General features: G+C 37.1%; 1 protein-coding gene and 1 long non-coding RNA gene across 2 annotated transcripts in view; one reads left to right on the top strand and one right to left on the bottom strand.

Annotated features, from left to right (window-relative positions):
- GABRB1 (gamma-aminobutyric acid type A receptor subunit beta1) overlaps window positions 1–22,108 on the top strand; it is a 405,998-nt gene that overhangs the window by 305,525 nt on the left and 78,365 nt on the right. Inside the window, exon 5 of the mRNA XM_082390697.1 lies at window positions 8,909–8,991. Within this exon, the coding sequence (XP_082246823.1) occupies window positions 8,909–8,991 (83 nt within the window). The remainder of the gene's footprint in view (window positions 1–8,908; window positions 8,992–22,108) is intronic.
- Window positions 9,069–14,566, bottom strand: LOC309628100. Its single transcript, XR_014244161.1, has 3 exons — window positions 12,649–14,566; window positions 11,410–12,291; window positions 9,069–9,961 (listed from the first exon to the last, which is right to left on the bottom strand). It is a non-coding gene; the product is annotated as an uncharacterized lncRNA (long non-coding RNA).

Raw genomic sequence — 22,108 nt, 5'->3', positions numbered from 1 at the left:
CCAAGTCACGGCATTCCATCAGAAGTAAACATTTTCTTTGAATTTGAGTTTTACTATCATTTCTAAGTCCATTTCGCTTGTTTACGGGCTTATTATTATTTTAATTCCTCACAGTTTGTCTACTACAGAAATTGCTGATGATCAAGATGATGTAATAAAGATGCTCTGATTTAGAAGGGGTAGTCTTGGTTTTTCTGCCACCTAACACATATCTCAGCTAACTATTCCTAGGAAACATTAAGCATGGTAGAAATTTAACACATGTTCTTATACTCCACAGATATATGAATATAGTGATATAATTTGGGGAAAATAGTCTATTTTGAACTCAGCAAGACATAAACATAACTGAGATTAGCACTGGGTCCTTGACAAGGGTCTATTAATTACTATTGCCCTGTGAGTACTTTTTTGTGGTTGTTGTTCCCCTGCCCCAGGCTGCTCTGATTTATGAACAGCTTTTCATATTCACAAAGTGGTTCATGAATCACTCTCCTCCAACAGAAATGAATAAAAATGAGCCCATTTACACAACATTTGGTATGTAGCTAATTACCTGAAAATGACGGCTTGGGATTGCACTGAGAAGAGTGTCATTAACATTCAGCACAAAGAGTACAAAACAGAGGGAGAAAAGAAAGTAGAATCAAAAAATAAAAATATAAGAGGAGCGACAAGAATGCTATTTATTCAGTGTAGATTTTTTTTAAAGCATCACCAAAGAGTACCCTCTGATGTCACCCAACAGAGGAATGTTCAAGCAAAAAGCAGCAAATGAAATGGTTAAATACAATGTAATTTCAACTTTATTAAACAATATACTTAGAAGAAAGGAAGTTAATAATCAGATTGTGGTGATGAGATTATGGATCATTTTTATTCTATCTATAATTTTCTGTATTTTTCAGGTGTTTTACTATGACCCTGCATTAATCTTACAATGCACTTGTATTAGTAATCTTACATGTGTGTATGTATTTAGAAGCATATAGTTTAAAAATAATAATAGCTATAGTTAATTGAGAGACTATTATGTACCAAGCATTGAACTTGTATGTGCATATAATAACCCTCTTCTTCTTGCCTGTTCTACCCTGTATCCACCTGCAGAATACCTCTGTTCATGGAATACAACAAACTTAAGTTAAGGCATCCAAAAACCAACCAGACACACCAAACAAATAAGTGTAAGATTGAACTCTCTCCCTCCTGAGTGATTGTCATGTTTTCTTCATAATGTAAACATTTCTCTAATGTGAGATATTTGTATTTCTAGAAAAATGGCAAAGCTAGTAGTCCCAAATGAGAGATAAGCATATCCTCCCTGGTTATTTCTTTAAACCAGTAGACAATGGCTCTATCTTCTATCTTCTGCTACCTGACAGTACTAAAAAACAAACAACAAAACAAAACAAAAATTATGACAGCAGGAAGGTGCAGTTGGATATTTTTAACTGTTGTAACCTCCATGCTTATAGTATTACCTGATTCCTAATAAGTCCTCTATCATGTCTATACTCATTATTGAGTTGACAAACGTTGTCCTAAATTATTGATAACTAAATGAACACCAAAAACTTATAGTAAGTTCAACTCTTAGTTGTTTAATCTGTTTTACTGCTTGTGGGAGAAATTTTACTGAACCAGTTGTTCTCTGCTTAGATTTATCTGGCCTGAATATAATAACTGGAAAGATAATAAACCTTAGCTCCTGAGTCTAGCATATCTGAATTTGAACCTCATTTACAGACTATATAAACTTGGAAACTTTTTCTAGCCTCATCAGATGTCAGTTTCCTTATCATTGAAACGGGCATAAAAATGGCATCAATATAATAAAGCTTTTGTAAATAATAAATCAAATAATGCATGTATGGTAGTCAGAATAATGGCCCTCTAAAGATGTCCACCGTCTTAATTCTCAGGACCTGTAAATATGTTTCCTTAGGTGTCAACAGGGACTGTGCAGATGGGATTAATGTAAGGATTTTGAAATGAGATTATCCTGGATTATCTGGGGTAGGCCCAGTGTAATCACAAGGCTTCTTATACAAGGAAGGCAGGAGGGTCAGAGGGTGAGGAGACGTGAGGACAGAAGCAGACATTGGAATGATGGAGAAAGATAGAGGAAGGGGACATGAGCCGAGGAATGCAAAGCAGCCTCTAAAAGCTGGAAAAGGCGAGGAAATAGATTCTCCTGTAGAGCCTCCAAAAGGAACACAGCCCTACTGAAACCTTGATTTTAGAACTTCAGACCTCCAGGACAGTAAGAGAATAAATTTGTGTTGCTTTAAGCCACTCAATTTGTGGTAACTTGTTACAAGAGCAATAGGTAACCAATACAGTAAATATGGTGCTTAGCACTGTACCCGTCATATAGGATTCTAACATAATATTAGCTAAGGTCACTCTGCCCCTTAAGATCTAGGTAAGAGTAGCTTAAACACGCAACCCATTATTTGTGGGAGTCCAACACCTTCCCCAGGGTTGCTGAGGCTTCCCAAAGGGCTTCATGATTTGGCCGTCTCTAGCTTTGAAGTTCAGGTTTTGCTGAATTGGTTTATCTTACAGACTACTGTTCCATGAATGCTGTCAAGATATGGAATTCAGCCACTTTACAAGAATAAAAATAAAACATTTGCATAAGGATTTACTGGGGTGGGGCTGCTGGGGAGAGAACGTGGTTTAGGTAAATAAAGAAAAATTTATTATAAGAGCAATGTAAAAATCTTAAAATTGAGTACCATGCTTCAGAATGTTTTGCTACTCCATCATTTTGCTTCCCCACACCTAATTCCCCTTAAATCTCACAGCAGTTTATCTCCTTTTGTTTCTTTATCATTCATGTCTCATGCTCTCAAGATTTCACCTTCGAATACTAAGGTATTTTCCTAAACATAGTAGCTTACCTAAAATAAAATTTGGTGCCAACTATGAAGATAATACATATTCTTTTCACCACTCAGTAAGTGTTAGCTAAGGAAAAAAATCTATGTACTCATTGGTCATGACTTAGGCTAACCCATCCTTCATCTTTCATTGGTTTCTTTGGGGGATGAGTCTAGCATGGATTAAGGGTACAGCCTAGAGGCCAAAGGAAGCCATGGGACATTCTTCAAACAAACTTTACAAAGTGATACTGATGTCAATCTTATACTGCTACTCACTATCAATCTCACCAATCTTAGGAGTGTGATTAGGATATAGCATTTTCAGGCTTTTTTCCTCTCTCCTTTCTCATATTCCTTTTATATAGATTCTATTAAATTGTACAGTTATGCTCTACAGAGATCACATTAAAAATTAGAGCTCATCCCTATAAGATTGAAGATTATAGGAAAATCTTAACCATACATACATAATTCATTCATTTAAGTCCCCATTCTTACTTACAAAAGTGCACACTCCATATGTATATATGTGCATATATGTATATATGTATGCATGTGTGTGTATGTGTGTGTGTGTTTGTAGCTAGGTTTTAAGCTACTTAAGGGCCAGGACTTTCTGGATGTGTCTTATCAGCAATAAGAGTCATGCTACCCTTAGACATCAAATACACACGAGTTGTGATTACAGTGACTCAGGGTCAGTGACCTTGCAGCATACACCTTAATACATAAATACTACAGCAACATGATTTCCGTTCATTCCAAAGTATCGTGGGACCATAGTTTCTAACTAACAGCCTATTACAGTGTTCTGACCTAGCCTTCAAAATGTCAATAAATTGGATGATAATGTAAGTCATTCTAAATGTCTTTGAAAGAAGACATGACTGTTACGCTGTCATGAATCCGTACCTCTGGGATGTCTGAGTTCAGAAAAACAGTCAGTTAATACTTTTGCCTTTCGCTGGTTCTACTCTATTATACTTTCATTTGCTATCAGCCAATAATCATATTTTCACACACTGAGAATGAATGACTTGAGTGTGAACAGTTAAAAACAAAATTCAAAAAAATGCTTCAGTCTCGAAGCCCTCAACCTATCCAGTTTTGTGATCTTTGGCACCTTTGACTCCATAGAAGATTTTGAATATCAGACTGCTTTAGCCACGATGTGAGAACATTTCCATGAAGATGTGTTAATTAGTTGTAGAGGTGACTAACCACTGCTGAGCAATTGCATTAGGCAAGGCAAACAAATGGAACACAGGGAGCAGTCATTCTTCGAGATGTTCATTGTTGCTTCACACCCAGAAGACAAGAGCTGGACAGCACTCTGCCCGGGGACATCTCTCTTTTTCTTGATGCACCTGGGAATTCTGGCTTAGTCATTTTTCTCACAAAGAGCTCAGGATTCTCAACTCACTCATACATATTACAAAATCTAGAAATGCCAAACTCTTAAATTAGCAGAGACTGACATTCTGTTGCATAAATTTCTGTGGGCCACATCATGAATTTATGAGTACCTACTTGTAGAGGGGTCCCTGTCTGAGTGAGTCTCAATGATCCCTCTCTTCTTAGATAAGAGACCCTTTCAGGTCCCTGGTGACCATATTTGTATGTGTGTAGCTTTCCTTCCAGCCCTTAATAAATAATTTGGGGAGTGTTAGCACCTAATCCAAGTTGAGCCAATGAAATCCTCTTGAGAATTCAAAATTCGGAAAAGATAGATCCCAAGAAGGAAGTTGTTTCACTAATGTCAGTGCTCTACAGAGAAAGTCAGGCACTTCCTGAAGCTCAAGTTCCAAGTTTCCTCTCTTTCTGTGTTGTGATGACTCAACTCTCTTTGGTATCTTAATGGGATTTGGGGCAGAAGAAGTGAACTCACACAGGCGATCATTGTTGAAAAATCATCAGGTCATGGGCAAGCTTCTGGTGTGATGTGCAGTTTCCCAAGGTGATATCAATTAAATTTCTCATATTTATTGATTGCTGAATAGATCAATCATGATAGATAGCGACAGTCAATTCAGTTATGCTTTCCAAAAGCTGTTTTTTTACCACTCACAATTGTAGTACCCAAACACCTCAGACACGTTATTCATTTTACAGACAATATTTTGTTGACTTTTCAATTTGCTTTGTAAAAACTCCGGAGCCTTATACTGTGTGAATCAGTGATTCAACATGTCCTGCTTTTCATATGATGTGGTTAACTAACCAGATGACATGTGTCTAAAAATGATGTCAATTAAATGAGGAAAGCTGACCAGTGGAGCTCAAATGATGTTATCAAGTATCCCAAAAGCTCTTTAACAGTTCCACACATATCTTATTTCAATTTTATTTTTAAATATTATAATTATTTTTAAACTATAAGCATGTACACTGTAATGTGTCCTATGCCACATTGTTTTTTAACATCTTTATTGGAGTATAATTGCTTTACAATGGTATGTTAGTTTCTGCTGTATAATAATGTGAATCAGTTATACATATACATATATCCCCATATTTCCTCCCTCTTGCATCTCCTCCCACCCTCCCTATCCCACCCCTCTAGGTGGTCACAAAGCACCAAGCTGATCTCCCTGTGCTATGCGGCTGCTTCCCACTAGCTATCTATTTTACATTTGGTAGTGTATATATGTCCATGCCATTCTTTCACTTCATCCCAGCTTACCCTTCCCCCTCCCCGTGTCCTCAAGTCCATTCTCTACGTCTGTGTCTTTATTCCTGTCCTGCCCCTAGGTTCTTCAGAACCTTTTTTTTTTTTTTTATTCCATATATATGTGTTAGCATACGGTATTTGTTTTTCTCTTTCTGACGAGGTAGATGGACCTAGAGCCTATGCCACATTTTAATGCATTCAAGACCATCATAATATTAATTTGTGCTGCCCGGTTAGCTTATGCGGAGCATGCAACACCAGGTAAAGCTTCCTTTTAATCCACTGCTAAGTACCTACTAGAGACCAACCACCTATTAATGTATCTGAACCATCGGCAAAGGTGCCATTGATAATAGCAGCAGTTACAAAGCAGACGGGTAATATTCCCCCCTAATTCAGGGTAGCCCATGCCTGGTCATGTAAGATTTTAGAAGCAAGTGTTTCCCTGTTTGTTAGGATTTTCTCAATACCATACAAATAAAATATAACACAAAAATAATTGGTGCTGAGGGAGATTTAAGACCATAATTCTCATCATAATTCCTGCTTTCAAATGTGTGTGCTCATTAAAATGGATGTCAACATTTGAACTTATATGGCAAATCTATATTAACAACATATGGCTTTCACTTATTTCATTTGTATTTTATATGTTGAGGTTCTCTATAAGATTTCATTTTATTATAATTTTCCTCAGAGGAAAAATGTTTGAAAGCACCATTTTAGCAGTGTTTTTCAACCATAGCACTACTGACATTTTGGAACAGATAATTCTTAATTGTTGGGCGCTGTCCCGGGCACTGTAGGATGTGTAGCAGCACCCCTGGCCTCCACCCACTAGATGCCCAGTATCCACCCTCCACCCCCAGCCTGACGATCAAAACTGTCTCCAGATATTGTCAAATGTCCCCTGTTGGTAAAAACTATCCCTGGTTGAAAAGAATTGACTACTTCATAAGATCATAAGGATGGCCACACTTCAGTAATTCCTAGAGAATATTCACATCTTCACAATTTTTTATTCATAAGCAGCTATTAAACAAAGAATATAGTAGAGAGATGATGTTTTTAAGCAATTTTTAAATATTTATTGTATTGTATTGTATTGAGTGTGTTTGAAACACTTTGCAGACCATAAAAAGAATGTGGTGGAATTGTATTTTCAGACAACAAAAGATATTCATGACATATTGTGAAATGAAAAAATTAATCAAGTCATATGATTATGGGAGAAGGAAGCAAAAAGTAATCTAGTAAAACCCTTTTTTTTTTTAAATTTAATTTAATTAATTAATTAATTAATTTATGGCTGTGTTGGGTCCCCGCCTCTGCGCAAGGGCTTTCTCCAGCTGCGGCAAGTGGGGGCCACTCTTCATCGCGGTGCGCGGGCCTCTCACTATCGCGGCCTCTCTTGTTGCGGAGCACAGGCTCCAGACGCGCAGGCTCAGCAATTGTGGCTCACGGGCCTAGTTGCTCCACGGCATGTGGGATCCTCCCAGACCAGGGCCCGAACCCGTGTCCTCTGCATTGGCAGGCAGACTCTCAACCACTGCGCCACCAGGGAAGCCCTAGTAAAATCCTTTTATGTCCTAAATTCTGGAATACAGCCAGTCTTCAAAGTTTTTGTAAAACACTTTAAAAATTTTTTAATTAAACTTTAAAATTCCTTTTGCTCTTGCCTAATGCTCAGATCAATCTGATTAATTGACCAACATCCTGTCTAAGAAAGTCTTCAAAGAGAATCTTCACTTTTATCTTTCATAAAGAAAGCCAAAGAGAAATTGGGAAGGTCTAGGGTTATTCCTAGTAATGTTTTTAGGAAGAAGGTGCCTGTCAGGTTAACACAAATGACCGAAACAATAACTTGCCTTGACAGCCTCAAAAAACAAAGGTATGAAAAGAACTTTGTCAAATTTACATACACTGTTGATGAGGGCGTAAACTGGCTCAACCTCTATGAGCAGCAATGTGGCAAAATTTAAAATGCATATACCTTTTTTCTTTCAACAATTCCCTTTATAGAAATAGCCAGTCAACGTAGTCAGATATAGTAGAGTGTACCAGTATATTCACAGCATCTTTATTTGTAAAAGTAGAAGATATGAAACAACATAAATGCCCCCTACAGAGTGATTATGCAAACAAATTATGGCATTTCCATACAACTCAATACACTGCAGTAAATTTTTTTACAAATAGCTTATTATTTACTAATATAGAACCAAATCCAAGATACACTGTCAATGAAAACAAGCTAGGTTCAGAACAGGGTATGCGGTAGTCTTCTTAAGAAGTTCCCCCATAAGAAGATATAGCTGGGCTTCTATTTGCATTCAGAGTATGTATGGAAATTTGCCAATGTTGTAGCTCCTGTGGCTTAAGGTAGAAAGGAAGCTTATTATTAAATTTGAATTTTGAATTTTTAAAATTTTGATTATACATTACTTTGTGAAAAGGGACCGTGTAAATAGTTTTTTTTAAGAGAAGTATTTTGTCAATTCCAGCGTGATATCAAATGTTTGTATGAGTGGACGAGCCATGTGAATTTAAGTTACTCTCAGACACCACAGTCCAGAAAACCAGCCCAGGCACGAGAAAACGGAGGGGTAGTGGAAACCCAGGTAGGATATCTAGAGTCAGGATCCTTGGGTTTGCATAGATACATAAGCTAAACTGGAGTTGGTAAATATGGTGTAAACACTGATCCTAGGATAATGTTTCTTTACTGGTTATATGCTCTCTACTGAATATAGGTAGACCAGGGCCTCAGAGGTGAATCTGACAAATGTCCCTAATAGTGGGGAGTGTGAGGCATCAAAAGCCATGAAAGACGAATTTTGTTGTTGCTGTTGCTTTTGTTGTTTTATCATTAGGTTGTAGCAGGAGAGGAAGGTGGGCTTTGACACACAACATAGATGTTCTCCTCCTCATAAAGCCAGACTTGCTGCAGATCCCAGCAAAGACATTGCTAGGAGGCTAGTAAATAAAGGAAGGGCCTGGGATAATAATAGCTATAATAATAGCCATCATTTGTGGGGCACTTACTAAGTATGAAGCACTGGGCTCAGGGCTTCTCATGTATTATCTCTTTTAATCCTCACAGCCATTCTATGCCGTTGGTTTTTTGATTGATAAGGGGACTGAGACTCCTGGAGATAAATTAACTAGCTCAACCTCTCACCGCTAGTGAGCAGCAAAGAAAGACTCAAATTCAATCTGCCTGCTTTCAGAATTTTTAATCACAAAATTTTGATGCCAACTGGTAGGCATGATTCAGGGCTGGGAAGCCTGGAACTGAAAGTCATCGTCATTATGATGTTGTCTTTTCTCTCTCTCACTCTGACAGGATCACAACCACAGCTGCGTGTATGATGGATTTACGAAGATACCCTCTGGATGAACAAAACTGCACCCTGGAGATTGAAAGTTGTGAGTTACTTGGGCAGGGTAACAAAAAAGAGGGATGTTTGCTTGACCCAATTAAATTCCACCTTGTACTGAGTAATTGATACCGGGATATTTTTTAGCCACACTACCCTGCCAACCTTTCAAAGGGTTCACAGTAACATTTTCCTCTGTACTGGAGGCTTAAGGTTCATTTCAATGCAATTATCTTTTTGAACCATTAAGGAAAGTCCACTTATTTTAGCTGGACAATTTATAAACTCATGCTTTCTCCTTCTCAGAATCGAATTTCTCCTAAGACCTTCCAATACCCAAGCTGCGTTAATAAGAGAGCAAAAATATTTCAATGTGAAAAGACTTTGTGAGATTGTTTTTGGCTCTATAGTCTGTCCGCCTGAAGGACCGTAAATTGTTGTCTTTTAGAAAAACACTATGGTAAAATCTTGTGTGCAATTGTCTTTCTTCATGGGAAGAACAAGAAGATAAATGGTATTCATGAGGCTTGTGGTTTAGCTTTGTCCTCTTGAGCTGTTTTTTCATTGATTGCTTTCTTAACAGTTAGAATATTTTAGTCACTAAGTTTTAATCTGATTGATTATCTTGGTTTCATTGTTTCTCAACCATCAATATGCAGACATTTGATCCCATGTATTGTGAATACCAGGCCAAGGCTATTATTTTTTTTAATTTTATTTTTATTTATTTATTTATTTATGGCTGTGTTGGGTCTTAGTTCCTGTGCGAGGGCTTTCTCCAGTTGCGGCAAGCGGGGGCCACTCTTCATTGCGGTGCGCGGGCCTCTCACGATCGCGGCCTCTCTTGTTGAGGAGCACAGGCTCCAGGTGCGCAGGCTCAGTAGTTGTGGCTCACGGGCCTAGTTGCTCCACGGCATGTGGGATCCTCCCAGACCAGGGCTCGAACCCGTGTCCCCTACATTGGCAGGCAGACTCTCAACCACTGCGCCACCAGGGAAGCCCCAGGCCAAGGCTATTTCCTGGTTTTCAGGGGCACAGAAAGTGCAATAGGTAATTAAGAGCATTGCAATGCCACTTAATGTAATGTGAGAATAGACAGATACTTACTTAGATCATTTAAAATGTTTTCCAGATCTAAACATCAAAATGGTAAAGAAAAATGGGAAAATTCCAGGTGATCCTCTAATATTATTAAACAATAAATGTATTCCCCATTGTCTGATTATTAAGTAATTACATTCATTTTCTAGTTTTACTGAATACAGACATAGAAATAGATAAAGATGCTTATGTAGATGTATAGATTCAGACCTAGACATTAATCTAGTACCACTAGAACCTGGAATGAATAACATTCATGAGCTATTCTTTAATTAATATTCTAATTTTAAAATGTATTATATAAATACATTGGCTGAAAGTTATTAATATATGAAAGTATTAATGGTGACTTTTGGTTTAAATGCCAATGACAACCAAATTCAAACTATAGGAATGAAATATAAACTCAGTCATTTATTACTGGTTAATAATATTTTATAAATAAGACAGAACTTTATCTAAGCGAGTAAATCATTAGCTTTTGAAACTGACATGGAAAGAGAAGGATGCTCATTCATATAAGTTATCTTTTACCCTTGACCTCTCTTCCATTGATTGTGATTTTTTACCTTTGCCTATGCCGGAAGGATATGACGGTCTGTCAAAATTCCAAGATCTTATGTTTACATCATTCACTTGAAGAATGAATTTTGATGAGTACTTGAATTGATTCTGTGCATAAATTACAAGTGCTAAAATTATCAACATTTTCTCCCAAAATGCATATTTTATTTTATAATGCATATTGAGTCTTTCTATTATTATAGGTTTACATTTTTCTTTAAGAAGGCAATTTTCTTTATTCATATTAGAAAATAGATGACTTTTAGGTCCATTTATCATATCGTACAATGTCCAAAACTATAAATGAGGCAGAATTAAACATAACTTTTGCAGAGCAGGGATGAGGGGTGCCAAAACAATCAGAGAGTCCAAAGTCATCATAAGATATGGTGTCAGGCAATAAGTAGTGACCCAGGCATATGACCATCATTGAGGCAATTCAGTAAGATGCAATCAGTTATCTGGGCAGATGGATGAGGCATGGTAACTGGGACCCTAAGATCAGTTAATATATAGGACTGTAGGCAGACAGTGACCATCATAAAGTGATCCAGCAGTAGATCACAGAACTCTAGTCCCTAAAGATGTTTACCTAAAGCAAAGCAGAAACTCAGGCCTGCAAGAATTTGTGTAATGAGGAGTGTATGAAGACAGGAACTTGGGGGAAAGGGAAAAAACAGGGAACTGCCTTCTATTTGCCAGACAAAAGCTAGGCATTAACAAAACACCTCTGTAACAGAAGTCTTTCTAACAGCATTTAAGAGATAATGTATCTGAGTCTCAGAGAAGTAAAATAACTTACCGAGGGCAACAAGGCAAGGATACTGGTAAAGTGAGGATTCAAGCCCAGGTAATATATTCTCTATAATAGAATCCTGTAATCAACTGCTGAGCAAGGAAGCAGAACGTCAATGATTAGAAGTATAGCACCAATCAGAACAACTCCCAGCTAGATTGAGGATGCTGAATCAACCAAAGACTGGTCTATATTTCCTAAAATTATCCCCGATAAAGGTTAGAGTCGATCCCAGAAGCTGAAGCAGAATTTAGCTCTTAGGGCAAGGGTCAAATGATTGCAACTGTGGATAAAAGGTAGTCTGTGGATGCAGGAAACCAAATAGTCCTGATTCCATTGACGTTACCAAAAAAAAAAAAAAAAATTTAAGCCTCAAATAACAACATTGCTTAGCTCTAATACTTTCCTTAAGATGTATCCCTTCTTAACAATAGATAAACCAATGTAAAGAGATCTTAAATCTTAAGGGTAATAACTTCAAATGACAAAGTAGCATATGGCAATTATATGGAGTCCAAATGAGCTTTGCTTATTCCTGCCTAAGTACATAATCAACATGCTGCTAAGTGTTAATAAATACTGAATCTGTTATCTATTTTTTAACTCTTCAAGAAAAAACATGTGTTACATTATTTGCTGAAACAGATCTCCCTGAACTGGCATTTTATGAAGACCATAACTGAGCTTTAAAGTGATTACAAATGAGTGGTTCTAGTGTCAGTTGGGGAAAAGGAATGATAAAGTAGACATTTCACTAATATAAGATTGAATCAATCATACTTTTGTAACCAATATAGTAGAAACTTTACCTACCTTAAAAAATTTACTAGTTTGTATTCTCTTCCATTACAATCCCAAGGATGGGGAAATGTTTTCCTCGGTCAGGTCCTTTGAAACAAATTAAAGATGTTTTGCCTTTCTTTAACGTCATCTACTCTAGTAAAAGGAGGAAGGCCATAAAGCCTTGTTAAATTGAAAACTTCCTTGAACTTGGAGCACATTAATAGCTTCATAGCCCTGGGATGCTAATGAGTTAATGGCACATGGAAAAAAATCAATCAAGGAATTTAGTATTAAGAGGATTTGGAATTTGAAATCAATAAAGCTATCACATAAAGGTTTGATAGCCACAAGCCTCATGGAAATATAGAAAGGCTTTGGGACAACAATCATGAAGGAGTCTAATGCCTCTTCCTATATATTTTCTGCAGCAACTATTGAAGAAAATCTCAACCCTAATCTTACCCTCACTGTCAGCAGATAATGCCACCTCTCAGTACCTCCCCCACCCCCCCAAAAAATAGAATCCATTTCGGTTCTGAAATCTCTCAGCTGTCTCACCCATCTTCTTCTAAATGCCCTTATATCCTCACCATTCTAAGTTAGCCCCCTGTATTTAAGAGGAAGGGGTGCTCCTCTTCCTTTTATAAGCTGACCCTGACCCCCTTCTTCCTCCTCTGGTAGTTGATTTTCTCAAATTCACACACACCTCCAGCCCTGATCTTTCACATCCTCAGTCTCACCCTCTCTGCTACCTCTTTTTTCACAGCCTAAAAACAAGCTGAAAACTCCTCTCATCACAAAACACCTCTACTCTACCCTCCCACCTCCCCTTCAGCTTTTCCTAATCTCTCTACTTCCTTTTTCTCAAAACTACTTGAAATAATGGTATATATCTGTTGTCTGTAGCCTCAACTTCCCCTCAATCCACTGGATTCTGGACCCTGCCTACCCATCTCCCAAGTCTACTGACACTGTTCTCAGAAAGGTCACAAAGGATCTCTCTTTACATAACATCTTTATTCCAATGATCTCCAAATGTATAGCTCCAGCTCAGATCTCTTTTAAGCTCCAGATTGATGTACATCGCACTTTTCTTGGCATATCTACTTTGATGTTTCAAAAGCATCTTAAACTTAATTTTCTCAAAACTTATTATCAATTTTTCCCTCACAAGTGAGTTTCCTTTTCAGCTTCCTTAATCTCACTATCCAGCCAGAATCCTAGGATTAACTGTTGACAGCTTCCTCTCCCTCACCCTCCTCCCATCCAATCTATTGTCAAGTACCATCCATTCTACTTGCCAGATTTTTATCAAAGCCTTTCACTTCTCTCCAGCCCACTGCCACCAATCTTCTCTAAACCACCATGACTTCTTGCCTGAATCATTGTAGCAGTCTTGCTATTGGTCCTCTTATTTTTACCCTTGATTCCCTCCAACTTATTTTCTACCCAGTAGCCAGAGTCGTCTTTGCAAGATGTCAATTGGATTATATTATTCTGTGCTTTAAAATACTCAAAGACTTCTCATTGCACCAGGAAAATTCTCCACACTTCCTAATTTGACTTACAAGCTTCTGAGTGACTGACCCTTCCTCAATATCTACATTCTCATCTGAAACCATCTTTCCCTTGCTTACTGCACTAAATTCCAGCACCATAGGTTCTTTGTTTCTTGTAGACCAATCTTTCTTTTATCTCATTATCTTCACCATCATGTTCCTTCTGGTTAAAATGTTTTTCCCTATGATGGTTCTTTTGGCTTTTCCTCATCTTTCAGTTCTCATTTAAGATGCCACCTCCAACAAAAGGCTTTCCTGAGAATCCAACCTTAATTAGTGAACACCCAGTATTCTCTTTCAAAATTCTGTTACTTTCCCATATAGCACTTAGCAGTGTTTGTTTGCTTCTGTGTTTATTGTTTCTTCCCTCTCTGGATTAGAAACTCCATGAAGGAAAGGATCATTGTTTTGTTCACAACACAATAATTAAAACCCAGCCTAGTACCTGACATTAAATATCTGTGAAGTGAGTGTATGCTAAATTTCTTGGCTCCAAACTTTTTGAGTCTTTTGAATTTTGAAAGATAAGTCTAGTCTTAATTTTTTTCAGATAAGATTTAAGGAAGGTATTTTTTGACTTGCAGTAAAATATTCTTTCATTTATGCAATTTTATATTCATGCTTTAAGACCATCTCAAAAATTTAAGATTGTAAATGTTCAACCAAGAGCCAGATAGGGGAAAACCTAACATTTTAATTATTTTAGGAATTTTCAAAGGCTGGTAAACATGATAAACCACTATGGTCTTTTTGCTTCACTTCAGTCATGAACTGTCTACATCCCTTCCACCTGAGCCACAACCAATTTATCAAACAAAGGTAACATTGCTTCACTTCAGTCATGAACTGTCTACATCCCTCCCACCTGAGCCACAACAAATTTATCAAACAAAGGTAACATTTAGTGATATTTTTATACTTGTTTCTTATTTTTAAAAATGGCTTGGAAACTTTTAACTTGGGCATTGTCTTAATGTATTCAATTTAATGAAGCATCTATTCAATCCATCTCTTAGTCTCAGAATATTGTCATTGTATTGATTTCAATGTCTTGGTAGTAGCAACATCTACACAGAATGTCAAGCCATAGTCATGTTTATTTCCAAAATAATTTTTTTCCTTGTCCACAAAAATAGCAAGTGATAAGAAAAACGTGTCTAATAAAATGACCTAACTTAACTGTGGAAAATTCCCTGAGAAAACGTGAGGTTTACAGAGTTGAAAGGCTAAGTTTTCATTATATAATATGTTACATTAACACCTGGAAATAACATTAAGTATAGTGTCCAGACATGAGGCAGGAGCAGTTCTACAAAAACCTGCTCTTGTAAAGTCACAGGTGGAGAATTGTGCCCAGTTCTTAATGCCATATTAAGATAATTTCCTTCAGAGGAGGAGACGAAGATATTTGGGAAGAAAATTTTAGGGAGGCATAATAGCCATTTCTGAATGTTTAAATGCTATCATAGAAGAGAAATCTTATGTTTGGTGTTTCCCAGGGTATTAATCAGGATTCTCCAGAGAAACAGAACCAATGGGATGTATACAGATAGAGAGAACGAGATTTATTACAAGGAATTGGCTCATGCAGTGATGGAAGCTGATAAGTCCCAAAATCTGCAGGGTGAGTCAGCAAACTAGAGAGCTGATGGTATAGTTCCAGTCTGAAGGCTAGCAGCCTTGAGACCCAGGAGGAGCCGATACTTCAATTGAGTCTGAGAGCAGGAAAGGACTGATTGTCCCAGTGCAAAGATAGGCTGGAGGAAATCTCTCTTACCCTGTAGAGGATCAGTCATTTTGTTCTGTTTCAGGCCTTCAAGTGATTGCATGAGGCACACCCACATTAGGGAGTGTAGCCATTTAAATGCTAAGCTCATCCAAAAACACCCTCAGAGGAATACACAGAATAATGTTTGACCAGATATCTGGGCGCCGTGTGGCCCAGTCAGGTTGACACATAAAATTAAGCATAACACCCAGAGTGCTAGATTTGAACCCATTCAATTCAAATAGCATTTTTTAAGTGGTGACCACAAGCCACTCTGTGTGCAAATAAGTAAGTGCTGGTGATACAGCAGCAACCGAGCAGACAGGTGGCAGAAGTAGCAGGAAGGTAGATGTAGAATTGAAAAAAAATACTATCCAATGAGCAGAAGGGCCCATTCATGAAAAAAGCCCCCCCCTTAAGAAAGACTTCCCCGCCAACAGAGACACTTCAATTAATTGGAAATGGCCACCTACCAGTTTTAATGTAGAAAACATTCCTCATTGAGAGGGCTGTTAATTATATAACCTTAAAGATCTCTTCCAGCCCTAAAATCTAGCACTCTGGGAGTTTGTTCAATTTAGTTACATTACCAGTAAATTACTTTATGTGCTTGCCTGAGATATTGGTTATAAAGTGATCCTGATTTATAAAGGATATTAGAACATTAAAAAAAGTTATGAATACATGAACATAAATACTCACAAGAAAAATATGAAATGTAGGACAATTATAAGCAAAGCCTTTGAATCATTCTTACTTTATTGCTGCCTTCCACATCATTAATTCTGATCTGCAATAACTTAAAAATAGCATCTACAACATGCTGCACACTTTCTATTCATGGATACTAAACACCAAAAATAACAGAAGTAAATTGAACTTCATGAATGATTCATGGCTTCCCTTGCGTTTCCATTGTCAAGGAAATTAGCAGCATTGGATATCTCCTTAGATAAATTTGATTTTGCCATATTCAGTAGACTACTTAATGAAAATGAATATTTCACATTTATGTTCATAGAATTGTTAATGAATTTTAGTGCCCATAGCTTTTTTGTTGAGCAGAGGGGTGGGTGTACGGAAGACAGGAATCTTTTCTGAATTAATTTATTCCTTTTTCCAGGCTGCTTTTTTGAAACTGTGGGAAAGCAGTCTTTGTGAAAAGTCTCTGATCTTTTAAAGTTAGAAAATAAAAGCCAGTGGGGGAATGGAGTTCCATTTATTAAAATTAGTTTCATAATCAACTTGTCTATAAAGTTAGCCATTTAGCTGTTCACTTCTACCCTATCGACAGTTTAAGTTTATTTTCCACGTATGGATAAGTGGCTATGTGGATGGATGAGGAGATCTCTGATTTACAGGTTTCGATTTCTGGAAATTTCTTCTCTTCTTGATGCTCTAATGGATGACCATTTTGCTACTAGCTTCCTAAGAGGAAGTCAAAATAAAGGGTATTGTTTTGTCTAAAGGTTTTAGGTATTAACCAAACACTTAAAGACACAATTTTGAATGGAACTTTGATCTTCTAGAACTGGACACCCTTGCTAAACTGAGGGCTTTGTTTCACTTAGGATCCAAACTTGATAATAATGACTGCTAATATTTATTGACTATATATTATGGTCCAGGCACTTAACAAAAATTTCCTATTGAACATTCACCAGAACCCTATTGTTTTACTCCATTTTACAGAGAAGGAAATCAAAGCACCAAGGCAGGTACTTGCCCAGGTCACAAAACTGTAGTGGTCCAAAAGGAATTTGAACTCAAGCAATCTGACTTGAACGATTTACTCCCCCTTCATACTGTCCTCAGAAAACTCCTTTCTCGCTTTCCCACTGTGTGGGAGTTGGGTGGTTTGGGGGTATGCTCTATCTGAATGCAAAGCAGACACCTGAAAACAAAGCAGGTTTTAATTGGTCCTTCTCCTCTCTGCTGAATCAGTCTCAATTCGGCTCCTACATGGGCATTTATTTTCTGACATTCTTGCCAACGAAACTGAACGTTGATATAACTTAAGAAAAACTTTTATTTTACCAGGTCACTTCTACAATTGCAACAGATCATACAATGATCAGAAACCCTTCTTCTTCTAAATGGCTAGAGATAAGCTTCCCTAAATCGTTTTAGTACAGTGTTAGGCTTAACTGACTGCAATGGTGCTGTAGTTTCAAAGTCCATCCATTACTCATAATTGTGGTTCATGAACATCTATAACCTTGACAATGGACATATTCCTGAGAAGTCTTGACTTGGTTTGTTCTGTGAACCACATCCATATAGGAACCATATAATTAATATAGATAATTTAGTTTTCATTTCAGTGTCAATTTCCATGTTTAAACTGCTTTTTTCTTATCTTTAAGATCAAAGGTTTTAAAAGGGAGATTTTTTAAAAATATTGATATCATGACCCCACCCCAGACCAATAACATCAGAATTTGTAGAAGACGAGCCCTTTGGCAAGCACTTTTTTAAGCTCTCCAGGTGATTTTAATATGCCATGTATGACTGCCACTGCTCTAAGGCTGTCATGCTTTAAATTTTTGCTTTTCAATTTTGTTCACCATCCCTTCTAATAGACCCAGCTCTCTAAATGGGAAACAGAATGGAAACATAGAAATGAAAGAAGAAAGTACAGCAAAGAACAGAAAATAGCACAATTTCTTTCAAAGAAAAAAAAAAATCACTGAAATGATCAAAGGAAAAAAATTTAAACTACTCTTTCCTTTATCCCCTCTGGCAGAAGACTCCATTGTTTTTTTCCTTTAAAGGTGCATGTCTTGACATAAATAGGTAGACCAAGGGACCCTGCCTTTCATTGGAATTAAGTGCTTCAATCAGATTTTCAAATCCATGTAATGAGTCAAGTTGTTACAAGATGCTACTCTATTTTAAAAGCCCTGATATATATACCACATATTGGTATGAATGCACTCAGTGAAACTTTAATTTGTATTATGATGCTGTGGTAAATGGAGTTATCTACTTGGGAAAGAGAGGCATGGACATCAGCTGTTTTTGTAACATTATAATGTTAAAAAAAAAATTAGTTAACAATTTACTCCTGAATTAATACATAACAACAGGCTTTACAGGAATAGTTTTTTGTTTCTGTTTTTTATTTTACTTTATTTTATTTTTTTAATTGAATGAAAGATTCTTTAAATTCTATAGTGCTTTACAGTTTTCAAAAGTTTCACATACATGATTTCATGTAATCTCATAATAACCCTTTTTCCCCCCACCCCTATGTTGCCCCTCCCCCTTCCCTCTCCCCACTGGTAACCACTAGTTTGTTCTCTGTATCTGTGAGTCTGCTTCTTTTCTGTCTTATTCACTAGTTTGTTGTAATTATTTAGATTCCACACGTAAGTGATATCATACAGTATTTTTTACAGGAATAGTTTTATCAAACCAAAATTGAGCAAGGTCCATTTCTTTCAACCATAAAAAATGAAACAATAATTTCTGTGTACATCTTCATCTCCCACACCCGGTCTCATAGGCACTGACTGTCCTCATTTGATTGTGTGAAAAGAGCAGATTTGTCGTAGCGCTCCCACTAGCTGACTGCATTGATTCCAAATAGATCGTATTCCCAGGACTGGGATTACGTAGACCTACAATTCAGACAAGAAATTTCACTGAGTAGAACCCAAGGGTCACCTGCTCTTACCTTAAAAACTGTCAGAGTGGAAACTCATCACTTGTCTGATATGTTCCCTGAGGTGCTTGTCCAACATTCATGTGCTTACAGGGATCTTGTTAAGATGCATTCTGGTTTAATGAGCTTGGGCTGGGGCCTGAGGGTCTGCATTTCTAACGTATACCCAGGTGATGCTGGTGCTACTGGCCTATGGACCACACTTTGAGTAGTAAGAATCTGGAGTAAGTTAAAAAAAGAAAAGCAAAAAACCCTGTCTCACCTGTGCTCCTCCTCAATCTGCTTTCCCAGCCTGTTTGCTTCCTACTGAGATTTAAATAATTAGCCGTTGTCACAGTGGTTGCTCAGCACTTGATTCAAAAGAGTTTTGAGTTTTAAATTAACTGAGGCAGAAAAGTCATTTTCAGATGACCTGAATAATTCCCAAACACTGAAATCTGAACAGCTTAGATGCTGTTAGGCACCCTGGGCGTGTAACATTCCTGGCTTACTCTTTAATATATGGAAGATTCCCAGCTGTGGTTGGTCATTAGTACTCTTAAGCCCACACTAAAAATAATATTTGGTTGAATATTTTGTACTTAGAAAGGATTTAATTTTAATGAAGGAAAAAATAATAAATATTCTATTTGATTTTCTTTTTTTTTAATTTTTATTGGAGTATAGTTGCTTTACAATGTTGTGTCAGTTTCTGCTGTACAGCAAAGTGAATCAGCTACACGTATATATATAGCCCTTCTTTTTTGGATTTCCTTCCCATTTAGGTCACCACAGAGCACTGAGTAGAGTTCCCTGGGCTATACAGTAGGTTCTCATTAGTTATCTATTTTATACATAGTAACAATAGTGTATATCTGTCAATCCCAATCTCCCAATTCATCCCACCCCCCCCTTTTCCCCTTGGTATCCATACGTTTGATTTTCATGTCTCCAAACTAGAGCTTTTAGTGGAAGGAGCATAGAGTTATACCTTCACTATCTAGAGATCTGGGATTTAACGAGTCATTCTGAAGAACTCAAGTTTGCTAGACTTTAACTATTTTGACGCAAATCTTTCTCAATAGAGAACTCTAAAAATCATTTATTCTTTTCTGATGATTCAGGGTCATAATTGTGATCATTTTTCCATGATGTGATGAAGCTCTAGCTTCATCTGAAGCAAAGGGAGGTATAAGGACTTGTACTCTGATCCTCATGGTGACCTTAATTTAAGACCTACTTTTTTAAGTCTTCCTTGGTGGAGAGATGAAGGCCCTTTTCTACATAATTAATGTGTCAATAAAAGAAATGTCCATCTCTAGTCAATTAGGCATATTTCTATAACTCAAAAAAAAAAGGCATTTTCCTGACAGAGTTCTCATTTTAAGTAACATAGTCTCTTCATTAGGGATCAGTAACAGCCCTTCACGAATCATTCATTTCAACATCTCAGCCATTGTCCAGGTCCTCAGTGTCACCTTTTCATCACCTTCTTCCATCCTTACTGCCATGGTGATTGGTTCTCAAGTCACCTGCATTCATGCAATGTCCAGTTACTGAGTTACACGGGTTTTTTACATGTAATACCCTATTCTCGCTGTTTCTGCCATTATTTTATCTCTTCTTCTTTGAATTTGTACATGCTATACATGCCAAAACAGTACCTTGTTCTTTAGAGGGAAGATATTTTACTTAATTGTCATCTGACTGTAGATGGGAAGTATTAGGAAGTGTCTCCCCCAAGAAATGCAAAACGATTATGATTTTTGCATTTACTGATTATTTACTTCAAACCTTTAATCTAGTAGCATAATCAAAGGGACAAGCCTGAGTTTGCTAAATTTTCACAGTTTCCTAACCAGTATGTAGAGTTATAATAAAACTAAATTTTCTTCCTAGGTTGCATGAAGTTTAAGAAGTATCCTTCTGCTATTGTGATACCAGGTCATAGTTACTCTTCTTAAAAGTTTACTTTGAAAAGAATTTCATGCATAAGCAGTATTTAAAATTCCACATTTTGTTCCATTTGGGGCTGAACAATAATAATCATTGAATAACAATAATTGAATATTATAAATATTACTAGGAATAATAATATGACTACAAGTGCTAGAATATAAATAGCAAAAGCTAAAGTGAAAGCGTGCTGAGATAGGATGTCTCAGATACTACATTCACTTGCCACAATGTAGATCGTGAAAAAAGCAGTCCACCTGGGTCAAGCCAAGCTCACCTTGGTCAAGCTGAGCAGTATCACCTTGGTCAAGGTGAGCAGTATGTTGAGTACACCTGTAGGTATGAATGCATGCAGAAGGTTTAAACATGACAAAGATGACACAGGACACCAGCCCATGAGAAGCACCTTTTAGTGGAAAGTTCTTTCTTAGCCAGTAAAGATCTACCTTATAAGTAAATTGATCTTCTCTGAATCAATCCTCTGAAAAAATGGAAGAATGGACTTGCCATCAACCAAATTGAGGACAGCATCAGGTAGAGCCCAGAAAAGTTTTTAGACATACTCAATTTGTATTGTCTATTAGACATCTAAGTGGAGATTCAAGTTTTCAATTGGAAGTCTAAAGTTCAGGGTAGAGGCCCTATCTGGAAATGTAAATATACAATTCATGAGCTTCTATATGTACTTAAACCCATGCATCTAGATGATATCACCAAGGTAATTAGTGTAGCTAGAGAAGAGGTCCAAGTGCTAAGCCTTGGCCAAACCAATACTTAGAGTTTAGGAAGATGATAGAAAACTCAAGAATGACAATTACTATCTGCAAGTGCACTACATATAATAATTCATTTAAATTAAACCATGGCTCTGTCATAGGTACCATTATTGTTCCCATTTTACCAATGAGGAAATTCAGTCACAGTGGCATCACCTAATTTGTCCATGTTCACATCTAGTAAGTGGCAGAGACAAATCAGCAAAGGAGACTGAGA

Source organism: Balaenoptera borealis (genome assembly GCF_965194805.1).
Source record: "Balaenoptera borealis genome assembly, chromosome: 4".
NCBI lineage: Eukaryota > Metazoa > Chordata > Mammalia > Artiodactyla > Balaenopteridae > Balaenoptera > Balaenoptera borealis.
The sequence above is the reverse complement of the archived record's forward strand: the minus strand, read 5'-3'. Positions and strand labels throughout refer to the sequence as shown.